The sequence below is a fragment of the Aphanomyces astaci genome (genome assembly GCF_000520075.1).
Source record: "Aphanomyces astaci strain APO3 unplaced genomic scaffold supercont1.36, whole genome shotgun sequence".
NCBI classification, from domain to species: Eukaryota; Oomycota; class Saprolegniomycetes; order Saprolegniales; family Verrucalvaceae; genus Aphanomyces; species Aphanomyces astaci.
In genome coordinates this window covers 216,086-228,569 of record NW_009798299.1, presented here as the reverse complement: position 1 = coordinate 228,569, position 12,484 = coordinate 216,086, and the positions used below count along the sequence as shown (strand labels likewise).

The following is a 12,484-nucleotide window of genomic DNA, read 5'->3' as shown; positions in this document are numbered from 1 at the left end:
CCCAACTGGGAATGGACGAAGAACTGGAAGTTCAAGCCACGGCCACCGCCTGCACCGTCCAAAAGGTCACCAAACAATCGTTGCATCAATGTACGATCCCTGAAGCGTTCAAACACGGTCGCCATGACGAAGTTCAACGGACCAAACGTTCGGCTAAAGAGGAGGATACGTCCAAGAAGGCGTTCCATCACCACCAAACCATGTTGGAGCCAGCGACCGTCATACCACGGGATGATCCGTCTACCACGAAGCGAGCTAAATTATCCACGCCGTCGCTGGTAGAATTCAAGCAATTTAAATGGTGTGGAAGCCCCGAAGTTGCGGCTGTTGGCAAGTCAACCAAGTCCCGACGGCATCATGTGATTCCGGACTTTGAAGAACCCTCCAAGGTGCTACTAAGCAACGGATTGACAAACCATCCGCCCTATCAACGTCGAGAAGGTTCATCCAGCAATATCAATATCCAGCATGTGGATACGGAGAGACAGCAAGGGCTCTCCTGTGCAAGCAGTTCCAAGAATGCTAACGACGTCAAGAACGATGGGGCTGACGTGCACACGATTCCCATGATCGACGACTACGAGGAATTGACCCTGGAGCAAGAGTTTATGAAGTACATCTTCTAATGACCACTGATTCATGGCTTTTCGTAGACACCTCGTCGTTCATCTCCATGGACACATTCGTCATGGCGATAGCAAATCACCATCTTTTAGGTGGATGTCTGCAGATGACGTACAGTACGCCACGTAGGATGGCATGTATACCTCCATGCCTCAGTATTGTCATGTGCTTCTTCATGAAGGAGGAAGAAGCCTCCTCGATTCCTTAGTATTGCCATGTCGACTGTCAAATGTTGTTTCAGTGTGTCGAGAGGAGCATTCATGGGATTTGCCGCCAAAATCGAGAGTGACGGTCTATCGTCGTTGAGGTGTTGATTGACTTATTTATGGAATTCGTGGGGAGATTGCCTACGATTTCATATTTGACCAATGAAAACACACCTGTACAATGATCCATCCTCATCACGAAACACTATTATTGACGATAGTCTTTGGCAATGCAGGCTGCATGATACAATTATGGAATACTAGTACCATAACGTTAGTCATGTACTACAATAGTATTTTCGACATCAATGTTGACTGTAAGCACCCATGCCGTCACCACGACCTTGCCCGCTTGAAAGGCATCAGCTATCGTCGGACCATGACGTCTGACCTCCGCCGAATTCCCCCGATGAACATCGTCTACAAATATTGACAAAATCACGATGTTCATCGTGCAAAATCAAGAATTTGGGATAAGAATCACTACAAGTACGGAAAAGATGCAATGAAATAGGGTTATTCAAAAAATTATGGCATGAAGTAAATAACGTTAGGGATAAAGGTAATAATGACAGGGATGAGAATCTTCTACTCCTGCCAACGAGACGCCGAGTGGTCTATGGATTGATGTTAGCACCTGTGAGTTTTATTAAGTTATCAAGAAGCTCGAGTTGAAGCGATACTACTTTTAGCGAGGTAGTAAACATGACCTGAGTGAGGTTGTAGTTTTAGAATTGTGCGGATAGGGGCATTTTTCGGATTGCATCAACTGAATCCTTCCTACACGTTGCGCGTGGCGTGCTACACGTTTCACATGCAACGTTAAAGATATGAATCTCACGCTATACATTCCATGGGCGAGGAGGTTCGAGCAATCGAGTTAACGTTACTATTCATTTGAAGGTGTTCGCTTCTACTAGTATAGCTAGCGAACAGCTATTGCGGTTCATATATTCGAATCAATTACCGCTAGGTAGTACTATGTAGTACTTATCTGCAATGCGACTCGGGTGTGTGATTGAAGTACTACAGGCTGCAGTGTAGAAATGTTGATGAAAACATTCAACCATTAAATTGTTTGCACCATGCCATTATGCATTGCTCGATAGTACAGTGTAAGAGGACTTCATGGTACCTGAACTTCAAAGTTATTACTCATACTCCAATCCTACGCATTATACAAGTACATTACTTGCTGCGCAAGGTCTACACACCTCGCTCAAAAATACCCACAATAGTATTTTGGAACAGACGAAGTATTAGGGACAAACGTCTTGATTTCATTATCGGAAATTGATTTTTATCATAATAATTGCACCAATAATGATACCACCATGCCGAAAAATTGCGCCAACCCGGAATGCAGTTTCAAATATTGGGTTGACACAAGTGGAACAACATGAGCAAGCGGCAGCAATCCATCATGTACGCGCAACACCGCCGTACGTCCTGTATCTGTATGTGCACATCTTTAGGTCCTTCTTTGGCGCCAAACCGGCGGAAAAGACTAGCGACGCGAAGGTCGTCGACGCGACCGAAGCACCCCCATCTGCCTGGACGCCGGCGCCGCATGGTGAAAGTGTCGCTCCGTCTAGTCCCTCGGACGATAGCCCGAACAAGTCGAAAACACCTCAAGTTGCGGAGATTGTTGTGAAGAAGACCCCTGCAACTGCGTCGGCGTCCAAAAAAGCCAAGAAGTCCAGTTCTCCTCCTCCTTCCCCTGAACCAAGTACCGTCCCATCGTACCTTCCATGTAGAAACCCAATCAAGTGACTTGTTTTGATATCCCTAATAGAGCGCAAGCGGCTTCGACGTACGATAGTCGAAGACGATTCGTCCGACGACGATGACATGTTCACGTACGCACGTCATTTCGACTTAGTGACGTGATCCCATTTGCATGGTCTGAACAACGCTCTACACAGGGAAAAGAAAGTTGCAGTTCCAAAGAAAGAGGCCGCACAAGCCAAAGACAGCGGGTACAGCGTACATGACTTCACGTAGAATCATCATTCTAGCGCTCATCGTACGGTGGTTTAGAATCGGTGGCCACGGTCTCGACGACATCGATGCACTTCCAGAGCAACCGTAAGTTGATTTACATCGAACGATGCTCGCAATGTAGTAACGACGGCATGACTGACCCGCCGCCATGCTTGTAGTGTGGAGACGGCGGCGACTGTTCCAACCAAGGAGGAACCCCATACCAAGCCCAGTCCATCAACGTACAGTACTACTTAGTACATTCCTGCCTGTCATATCTTCCGTTGATTTACAATACAATAGGCAGCATATGTTTATATTGTGATTTGAAGAGGGCATCATATATATATATATGAATTTTCTTTTTTATTATTTTTTATTTTTTATTTTAAAATATTTTTTTATTTTTTAAATATTATTTATAATTTTTAATATTATTTAATTATAATATAAAACGAGAAATGAGGGACTATATATATATATTTATATCGTGATTTCAATAGTCCGACAAAGATGACAGAGTCCACGGCAACCAACGACGACAATGATGCTGATACACAAAAAGACACTTCAAAACTTGGCTCGTTTTTCGAGGCCAATCAATCCATCAAAGCCAAAAAGTCGACCAAAAAGTCGACCAAAACTAGTAGTTCTATTCCCACCGACGGCTCGACCACGTACGTCAATCGTTCTGTATATAATTATTCAGTGGAGGAATGGATTCCACATATTGTCGATTTGATATATACAAAGTTGGGGACGGGGTGCAATCGAATCGACCAAATCGATCCACAATCGATCGGATTGGTTGAATTTCATTGAGAAGGTTTTGATTGGTTAATACTTTTGAGCTCATCTGAAGTAGCCAATCAAATCGATTTAAATTCCAACGAGAAACCACGCCACAACACAAAATTTCACTACACGAAAGCACAAAATATTGTCGATTTGATATATACAAATTTGGGGACGGGGTGCAATCGAATCGACCAAATCGATCCACAATCGATCTGATTGGTTGTTGAATTTCATGGAGAAGGTTTTGATTGGCTAATAATTTTGAGTTCTTCTGAAGGAGCCAATCAAATCGATTTAAATTCCAACGAGAAACCACAACACAATGAAATTTCACTCAAAAGTACAATAATACTTACATATATGTGGATTTTGACGTATAGACCCCACGACGACGACCATGGGCTGCTGCTGCTGTACAACCCAAAGGAGAAGAACCCAATGAAGCGCGGCGGGTGGACGGCGGGAGACCCCGTTCCATATGCCGCCTTGTCCAAGGTGTTTGCCGTGATCGAAGACGAATCCAGTCGGTACGATTTGTCAAAATATATGACACAATAGAGGAGCACAGAGTATTCTTGGGATATATATATATATATCTAACGTGTCACTTTGGTTGACAAACATGGTCAGTCTTGGTTGTGACAAGGGTCACGATGATTGTCAAGTTTGACGACGAATGCTGTTCTGGATTATGTTGGGATGTGGGTTCGCTTGATATATATTTATATATATCAAGCGAACCCACATCCCAACATAATCCACTTCGCTTGATATATATTTATATATATCAAGCGAACCCACATCCCAACATAATCCAGAACATATATTTATATATATCAAGCGAACCCACATCCCAACATAATCCAGAACAGCATTCGTCGTCAAACTATATAAATATATATTCCATTTCTCGTCATGATGGTATATAGATATATTTGCTACTTATGTAGACAGGTCGAATATCAACCACGACATGCCAGATTTGCGCCATACTATTAGCGTTTCGTGCTAATAGTATGGCGCAATGTTGTTTTGATCATATATTATTACCTGAATTCTCTCCTGCGACTGTCCAGCTTTGACGATACAATCTGGTCTGTCTCTAGGCTGATCATCCAAGACACATTGGCCGACTTCTTTCGCAGCGTCATCGAACTCACGCCGTCGGACCTGGTGTCGTGCATCTACTTGTGCGTGTGCACAGAACTCGCGCCCGCGTACGACAACGTCCAGATTGGCATTGGCGACGCCATCCTCATCAAGTCCATCGGCGAGGCCACTGGCACGACGCCCAAGTTTGTCAAGGATTTGTACCAGAAGCAGGGGGATTTGGGCAAAGTTGCGCAGGCGTCGCGATCCAAGCAGTCGACTTTGATGACGTTTCAGACCAAGCCCAAGCCGCTGGCCGTCGCCCACGTGTACAATGACATGGTGAAAATCGCGAAAATGAGCGGCAACAACTCCCAAGCCAGCAAGTGCTCGATCATCAAGTCGCTGCTGGTGCGATGTGACAAGCTATCGGACGAAGCCAAGTACGTGATCCGGGGACTGCAGGGAAAGCTACGAATTGGGCTCGCTGGGCAGTCTATCCTCATGAGTTTAACCCAAGCGTTCATGCACCCCAAGGAACAAGGCGACAAGGCGCTTCAAGCGGTACGTACATTGTTTGTGGATTGAATACTATATGGGTCGCTCTTTATCGGCCGTGGAGGTGGTCGTAAGTTCGTATACTTTTGTCTTTTCTAGTTCTAGGTCGTGTGGGATTGTTTCAAAGTGATTTGAATATTGTGAATTCGCTATAAACGTCCAAAATTCGCATGGTTTTCATTATTGAATATCACGGTGGAGTTGTGATTGGTTGAATATACTTGTCTTATCTGTAAGAGCGAATCAAATCTACTCAAAATTGGATATTAGCCACTATCGTGTCGATGATTTGTGATATTTTTCGATTCGGCGGCGACATATTCGATTTGAAAAGGTCTGGAAATTCGTACCGAATATACCACAATAGCGTTGAATCGTGAAAATAGTGCGATGTTGACGATGCTGTATGGTGGTGGTGTGACGACGCTACATTGAACCGTGTATCGATACAAGCTATTTTCTTCAATAGTTTATATTTGTTTTGACATGATATTCGTGTGCTACGTCGAGAATATATATTTTTTGTTTTCAATCGAATATTATGTTTTTGTGTGGACGATACAAATGATGTGAGTTGTGGTATTACATGTATGTACACTGTGAACAGTATATATCAAATATTCAACGCGATGTGCATGTGTGTCTATCTACTAGTTTTTTATCGAATATGAAAACGACAATCTACATATATATTATCAATCTGCACTCTCGTGTTGAGCCAACCACACACGATCATCCCGTCGTAGGAAGCACTCAAGCATGTAAAACGTGCGTTTTCGGAATTCCCCAACTACGAAGTGCTGGCATCGTCTCTCTTGACTGTGTTTACAAGAGAAAACGACCAAAAGGGAGTGTTTGCGTCGCAATTCGTCGAACTGGCCGAGTTCTGCCACCTGACTGCGGGCACGCCCGTGTCGCCCATGCTCGCGCGGCCGACCAAGTCGTACGCGATGGTGCTGGACCGGTTCCAGGCCATGCCGTTCACGTGCGAGTACAAGTACGACGGCGAGCGCGCGCAGATTCACATCCTGCCCAATGGCGACATTCGCATCTTTTCACGCAACTTTGAAAACTCGACCGAGAGGTTTCCCGATGTCAAACTTAGCATCGCCAATGTAAGCAATCTATTCATATACGGGGCATGTATATATATATATATATATTTGAGACGGATATGCGGTGATATGCAAAGGGATGTATGTGGTGTGATGTGTGATGTGTGATGTGTGTTGGGATGATATGTGTAGGCGGCGGCCAAGGCAAACGTGACCAGTTGCATCGTCGACGCAGAAGTCGTAGCCGTGGACAAGACAACCAATCAACGGCTGCCGTTCCAAGTGCTCAGCACCCGACCTCGCAAGGTACAGACGACGGTGTCTGTAGAGTTTACTTTGTTTCTTTGGTCGTGGGGTTTTTATCTTTATGAAATAGGACTCATTTCATTATAAAATGATTTTGCGTTGGGTTTGTCCAGCTGAACCACGTGCATGACGATGCTCCATCATCGCTTATATATCATATATATATATATATAGTTTTTCCAATCGTGAGTTTGGTCCGAACGTCTGTGTATTTGAATTTCAACCACGCGTGTCATGTATATATATATATGTTATCTTTTGAAATTGTTTTCTATTGTAATTTTCAATAATCCTTTATATATATACCCCGTGTACGGTCAAAAGCAATCGCGTTTGGTCATGTCGATGAATCGTAATGAATTTTGCAATTTGGTCCGATTTATTCTTCTTCTTCTATTGAAAAAAACCCAATGAGTTATATTTTTTGTCCTATATCTAATAATATCATACAATAGTCGTGAGGGTCAAACTTGGATTTAACACACAGTGTTGTACGTGTAGAACGTGGTCGTAAGTGAGATCAAGGTCGCCGTGTGCATTTACGCGTTCGACTTGCTCTTTTTAAATGGCAAGGTAATCCCGTCGTCGTCTTCCTTATCATAAAACAAACATTCCGTTGAATCATATTATTTTAAATACAGTCGTTCCTAAAAGAGCCGTTGCAAGCGCGTCGAGAAGCGCTCAAGGGCATGTTTCAAGTCACGCCGGGGTCGTTTGAGTTTGCCACGTCATTGGACGTGGCCAACACCAAGGACGACGACATGGAGTCGACGGTTGAAATCGTCCGCAACTTTCTCGAGGAAGCCGTGGCCGGCAACTGCGAAGGGCTCATGGTGAAAACGCTCTCGACCGAAGCAACGTACGAGCCCGCGAATCGATCGCACAAGTGGCTCAAAGTACGAAAAGTGACAAATAACTCGTTTTGTCCTATCTGGTTTTATATTGTCCCAATTACTCAACATGCATGTCTTTTATTGTGCTTTCGAGTGAAATTTCATTGTGTTGTGGTTTCTCGTTGGAATTTAAATCGATTTGATCGGCTACTTCAGATGAGCTCAAAATTATTAACCAATCAAAACCCATTTCTCAATGAAATTCAACCAATCCGATCGATTGTGGATCGGTTTGGTCGGCGCGATTCGATTGCACCCGCTCCCCAAATTTGTATCAAATCGTCAATAAACGGATCATTTTTTTTATTTTTTTTTGTAGCTCAAAAAGGACTACTTGGACGGCATCGGCGACTCGACCGACTTGGTGCCCGTGGGGGCGTTCTACGGTCGCGGCAAACGCACCGGTGTCTATGGCGCGTATCTGCTGGCGTGCTACGACCCCGAAACGGAAATGTATCAGTGCATTACCAAGGTATGAACTTTGACTACTTGTCACAACATGCGGAGAAGTGTCCAACACATTGATTTGGTTGGTTGGTACGAGGATTTGCTTATTTCTGAATACGTTTCGATATTGACAAAATGCTTTTCTATGTTTAATATCCGAGTTTCCGGAATGGTTGGTCCCAAACCACTGTAGTTTGTCCTTTTTACTAAAATGTAGACAGACTTTGGTGAATCAATTTAGAGTCACATTGTGCATTCGATTGATTCAAAGTTGGAGTGGGTAGTCCAATCGAATAGCGGCAAAAACCCAAATTAAATGCAGACGATCGACTAGCCAATGAAATTTCTTCAATACAAAATTTCATGTCCAAGGCGTTGGCACATTTGTCCTAGTTGAACTATGTATATTAATTTTCGTATTGTATACAATTGTGCGTCGAGTCGATTTCTCAAAATTTGGGTGAAAAGGACAATAGCTTATGCAATGTATGGTATGTGAATGTAAAGATGATTAAAAGCTGACCATATCACTGGGCCAAACAATGCTGATCCATGATTGGTTCGAGTTTCGAGTTTGTGCATTTTGATTGGCTAGGACATTCTAACATTCAATTATCAACTCCTTCGATTCTACGCCACATAATTTGGCACAAGATTTGACAACACGCAATGCCATTTGTGTAGTTTCTAAAGACGTTTGTATCTCAACATACAGAATACTTGCTAATGCATCCAATTTCAAAGTTTTTCTGTATTACCAACCATATATATATATTATCCATCTCGTGGTCCTTGGTTTCTGCGATACGGACGACGATAAGGACGACGATGGTCTAGTTGGGCACGGGATTGAGCGACGAAGTGCTGGGTTTGTTCTTCAATCAACTTAAAGATTGCACGATCGACCGCCCTCGAAACGACTATGCAATCAACGACCTAATCAAGCCCGACGTGTGGTTTGAGCCGACTCAAGTGTGGGAGATTCTCGGCGCCGATCTGTCGATTTCGCCAAAGTACACGGCCGCGATAGGCCTTGTATCGAAAGACAAGGGCATTTCATTGCGGTTTCCCCGGTACATTCGACTGCGTGATGACAAGACACCCGTGCAAGCCACGTCCGCGGCCCAAGTACGTACTAGTTTGTCTATACAAACAACTACACACATTTCATTTTGTACGAAGTCAACATATATATATATATATATATATATATGCCCCTCGGTTGAGTTAGTTTTGTGATGTTGTATCAAGGAATAGTTCGACCACACTCATGTTGCTTTGTACTTGATTTTATCGGGAACTCTAGATTGCCGACTTGTACAACGCGCAAGGACTCAACACGACCAACGACAAGGACGAGTTTGACGACGACGATGCGTTGTAACCTCGTGGTTATAAACATTTACAAAATCTAAACCATACTTGGCGTTGTGCGCTGCAGGGTTGGATTTCACGTTTGGCTGTATATATCCAGCTTGTATCATGTCCCCATTGCATGTACGACTAAATACTAATGCTAGAGCTAGCATTAGTCGTAGCCCAAGCCACGTCGTTCGACATATTTCACCCTGTCTCAAGGTGGACGTTGAACAACCATGCAGATTTTTATAATGAATGCAAAATACTCTGTCACAGATTTGGGGCATCAACGACGGTATTTCTCGTTCAATGAATCAATCGATTCAAAGGATAGACAGATCGCCCCCTGTCGTGTTTCGTTGCGGTCTCTTTGTCTGGGCCGCTGTCCATACTGTATACCCTCGCGCTTCTACTTCAGGTGGTGGGAATGGGGTTAACATATCGCTGTCATGTACACTGTGTACATCGTCACATAAAGTTGAGCGGCGATTTGTTTGGAACAAGTATTAATATATCGAGACAAAGCTATCACACAACAATCGCAAGTCGCACAATTGCCCTTGTTGTGTCACATTTGTTCACTTCCGTGATGGAGAGGACCGTGTCACATACTACTAACCACATGGTGTTGCATGGGTGATCAAAGTACAGTACGCAAGTCAGTACATAACGTGCCCGTTGGTGATCAGGAATGTCGTCTGATGATACAATAGCTAGTAGGAAATGTCGAATCGATTCAAGACGACGGCCGTGGGACGTGCCTGCTGATTTAACGTTATGGACATATTTCATGGTCCACGTCTCGATATCATACGGACACCCTAGTGCTAGCTGGTCCCCTCATACTAACTACGGCCTTGTAGGTTTCGTAGCACGAGCGTCGTTTCAGTATGAACGGTTACACGATCAGTTACACACTTCGACTTGTTCCACCACCGTCTTCGTTCGTGCACAGCTCGTCATGGACCTTGCATTAGACGTGGAAGGTGCTCAAGTGACGTCTGCGACGTCGTTTGACCCCAAGTTTCCGCCGTCCAACGTCCTCGATGGGTATGTTGTTACGCTGTCATGGCTAGCCTGACTTAACCTAACTATAGAGACACGGGCACAAAGTGGGCTACGTGTGGCCTGTATCCTCAAGAAATCATCGTTCAGCTCGCCACGACGTCTGTGATTTCCAAAGTTAAGACGTGGACCACCAATGGTACGACGACACAAGCATTCATCATGATTTGGTCAGCCATAGTTCTCGGCTAACTATGACAATGTTGCGTGTGGTTTGATGTTGCGTGTGGTTTGCTGTGCTACGACATATAGCTGTGCCGTGGTATATATATATTGCATGAAGAAGAAGCACATATCTGCTATGGCCAATGAAAATACCAATCTCACGGGACTTTATTGCATTCGTAGCCAAGCATGTCGTGGTCGAAGTGTGTGCCGGTCCGTTGCCTACAAAATGGGAAAAGGTTGTCGACACCAGTACGTACTGCATTGGTGTGTTTGTGGTCGCTACAGAGACAGTTGCACACGAACGATGAGAGGGCGTGTTGACACACTGGTGTGGTGGCTTGGGGTGTAGACATTGGCGAAAACGACGGCAACCTCCAAATCGAAACGCAGGCCGTGACCCGCGAAGACGCGTCGTTCGTCAAGGTCAAAGTGTTGTCTGGGTACAATGACTTTATCACGGTGCATCGCATTTCAGTCGAAGGCAAAGCGCCTCGAAAGTGACCAAACTACCCCATGACAATTAACAGTTAACACCAGTTTCGCATTATTTTGGCTTCATCGCTTGCAACCTTAACATACTACAGAGTAGGGCTAGCGAGTACGCTATTAGTTGGCTGTCGATGAATACGTATATCTACCGTAGCACTGTACCTATCCACCACCACTCCTATAAATGTACGCCCAAGCCTTCCCCACTGTTTCCACGACTGTAGTACGCACGGTGCATTGGGGCACTTGAAACGTCGTCGCCGGTCGCACTGATGAGATATCCTTGTGCTCATAGTTGGAGTGGCCATAGTTAAGTCCGCTAGCTTCTATTGCAGCTAGTACGCGGCCGAGGCCATTAAGTGCCCGCTGAGTGATTTTAACTTTACAGCGTAATATCAATATCATAGTTGGAGTGGTCGGGCACTTGGTGGCGACGCCGGCGGTCAGCTAGGAACTCAGCCCTTCCCGAGGGGTTGCGAGGTACAAGGCAGGTGGTGCTTCTCCGTGAGCAAGTTGCAACCGTCACAGGGAACTGTGTGCCGATATGTCCTCATATGAAGACATGTTGAGAAGAGTATTGTTGAGATATTTTAAATGGACGGCGAGTGGCTCAAGTCTATCACGTGATTGGCCTCGTCGTCAGTGATAGAAGCTGGATCGTGTGCGATGGTGGCAGACTCGAGCAATCGCGCTTCCACCGGCGCCGGTTGCGCCAAGATCGCTGCCAAGGCTTCCTCGGGGGAATCCAGTTCGCCTACGACATGCATCTTGTGCACGATTTCCTTGGCAATGGTCAGTTCCACCGCCATGGCCGCTTGTTGCTGTCGCTTCGCCGCGGAAAACGCGTCTCGACGGTCGTTCCATACCTGTCCATGCATCCTGTCAGATCAAGAGGAATTGTGAATCGAAAGGGGAGACCAAGTAAACCTTTTCGCGCTCCAACATGGCGGTCACTAGCGCTTTGGACGACCGGATGTCCCGTTGAATGTCCTTCACGGCTCGACTAATGTCCTGCGGTGTCTGATCGCCATATTCCCCCAGAGCCAGGCGCTCCAAGTGCCATCCATTCAAATGCCGCGCCTTGGGATGCGTCACTTGTACGATTTCCTTCAAGTCGTCTGCCAACGTTCGTTTCTACATGGAGGAGACACAACATGAGGGACATGGCCGTCGGCAGCGGCGTGCTAGTCTCCACGTCCACGATCATTCATCGATGCATAGCGTACGTCGAAGACACGAAGCAGGTCCTGAATGTACACTTTGGTGTTGTCTGTTCCACAGCAGAAACTCAGCACATTCCGAATGGCGTCCGCAGCTTCCACGGCAACTGCAGCATTGGTAGATGCTGCCATGTTTGTCAAAAATATTTTCTGAAGAATTACTACATAGTATCAATTTTGACCCTCGAAAAACTACTTTCTCGTCAAAATATTACTATATTATT

At 45.1% G+C, this 12,484-nt stretch overlaps 4 protein-coding genes across 12 annotated transcripts; 3 read left to right on the top strand and 1 right to left on the bottom strand.

Moving 5' to 3' along the window:
• Positions 1 to 11: 11 nt before the first annotated feature.
• H257_11838 (hypothetical protein) lies at positions 12 to 626 on the top strand (the record flags this gene model as incomplete). Its single annotated transcript, XM_009838884.1, has 1 exon — positions 12 to 626. One exon carries the CDS (start codon positions 12 to 14, stop codon positions 624 to 626), a length of 615 nt encoding a protein of 204 aa, XP_009837186.1.
• Positions 627 to 2,163: 1,537 nt separating this feature from the next.
• H257_11837 (hypothetical protein) lies at positions 2,164 to 9,470 on the top strand. Of its 9 annotated transcripts, none has more exons than XM_009838878.1 (16): positions 2,164 to 2,255; positions 2,306 to 2,559; positions 2,626 to 2,689; positions 2,756 to 2,809; positions 2,871 to 2,918; positions 2,993 to 3,055; positions 3,317 to 3,490; positions 3,992 to 4,138; positions 4,718 to 5,264; positions 6,005 to 6,373; positions 6,506 to 6,619; positions 7,121 to 7,192; positions 7,261 to 7,515; positions 7,832 to 7,984; positions 8,797 to 9,087; positions 9,266 to 9,470. In XM_009838878.1, exons 1-16 carry the CDS (start codon positions 2,230 to 2,232, stop codon positions 9,341 to 9,343), a joined length of 2,709 nt encoding a protein of 902 aa, XP_009837180.1. In that variant the 5' UTR covers positions 2,164 to 2,229; the 3' UTR covers positions 9,344 to 9,470. The 9 variants fall into 9 exon arrangements, with proteins under 9 accessions (XP_009837180.1, XP_009837181.1, XP_009837178.1 ...); XM_009838879.1 differs by having other exon boundaries at positions 2,306 to 2,583; XM_009838876.1 differs by lacking the exon at positions 3,317 to 3,490.
• Positions 9,471 to 10,230: 760 nt separating this feature from the next.
• On the top strand, positions 10,231 to 11,109 carry H257_11836 (hypothetical protein). The gene is made up of 4 exons (XM_009838874.1): positions 10,231 to 10,368; positions 10,416 to 10,522; positions 10,732 to 10,800; positions 10,901 to 11,109. The coding sequence occupies exons 1-4, from the start codon at positions 10,280 to 10,282 to the stop codon at positions 11,050 to 11,052; spliced, it is 417 nt and encodes a 138-aa protein (XP_009837176.1). The 5' UTR covers positions 10,231 to 10,279; the 3' UTR covers positions 11,053 to 11,109.
• A 466-nt stretch (positions 11,110 to 11,575) lies between these two features.
• H257_11835 (hypothetical protein) lies at positions 11,576 to 12,405 on the bottom strand. The gene is made up of 3 exons (XM_009838873.1): positions 12,267 to 12,405; positions 11,968 to 12,174; positions 11,576 to 11,906 (listed from the first exon to the last, which is right to left on the bottom strand). The coding sequence occupies exons 1-3, from the start codon at positions 12,390 to 12,392 to the stop codon at positions 11,631 to 11,633; spliced, it is 609 nt and encodes a 202-aa protein (XP_009837175.1). The 5' UTR covers positions 12,393 to 12,405; the 3' UTR covers positions 11,576 to 11,630.
• Between the last annotated feature and the right edge of the window lie 79 nt (positions 12,406 to 12,484).

What these genes read in the sequence shown, in the direction of transcription:
- H257_11837 (XM_009838878.1), top strand. Translation starts at nt 2,230, where the DNA reads ATGAGCAAGCGGCAGCAATCCATCAT. An exon ending in GCACAAGCCAAAGACAGCGG is followed by an intron (nt 2,810 to 2,870) that starts GTACAGCGTACA and finishes ACGGTGGTTTAG; the next exon opens with AATCGGTGGCCACGGTCTCG. An exon ending in ATCGAAGACGAATCCAGTCG is followed by an intron (nt 4,139 to 4,717) that starts GTACGATTTGTC and finishes GTCTGTCTCTAG; the next exon opens with GCTGATCATCCAAGACACAT.
- H257_11835 (XM_009838873.1), bottom strand. Translation starts at nt 12,392, where the DNA reads ATGGCAGCATCTACCAATGCTGCAGTTGCCGTGGAAGCTGCGGACGCC. An exon ending in ACCTGCTTCGTGTCTTCGAC is followed by an intron (nt 12,175 to 12,266) that starts GTACGCTATGCA and finishes TCCTCCATGTAG; the next exon opens with AAACGAACGTTGGCAGACGA. An exon ending in CCATGTTGGAGCGCGAAAAG is followed by an intron (nt 11,907 to 11,967) that starts GTTTACTTGGTC and finishes ATGCATGGACAG; the next exon opens with GTATGGAACGACCGTCGAGA.
- H257_11836 (XM_009838874.1), top strand. Translation starts at nt 10,280, where the DNA reads ATGGACCTTGCATTAGACGTGGAAGGTGCTCAAGTGACGTCTGCGACG. An exon ending in CCGTCCAACGTCCTCGATGG is followed by an intron (nt 10,369 to 10,415) that starts GTATGTTGTTAC and finishes ACCTAACTATAG; the next exon opens with AGACACGGGCACAAAGTGGG. An exon ending in TAAGACGTGGACCACCAATG is followed by an intron (nt 10,523 to 10,731) that starts GTACGACGACAC and finishes TTGCATTCGTAG; the next exon opens with CCAAGCATGTCGTGGTCGAA.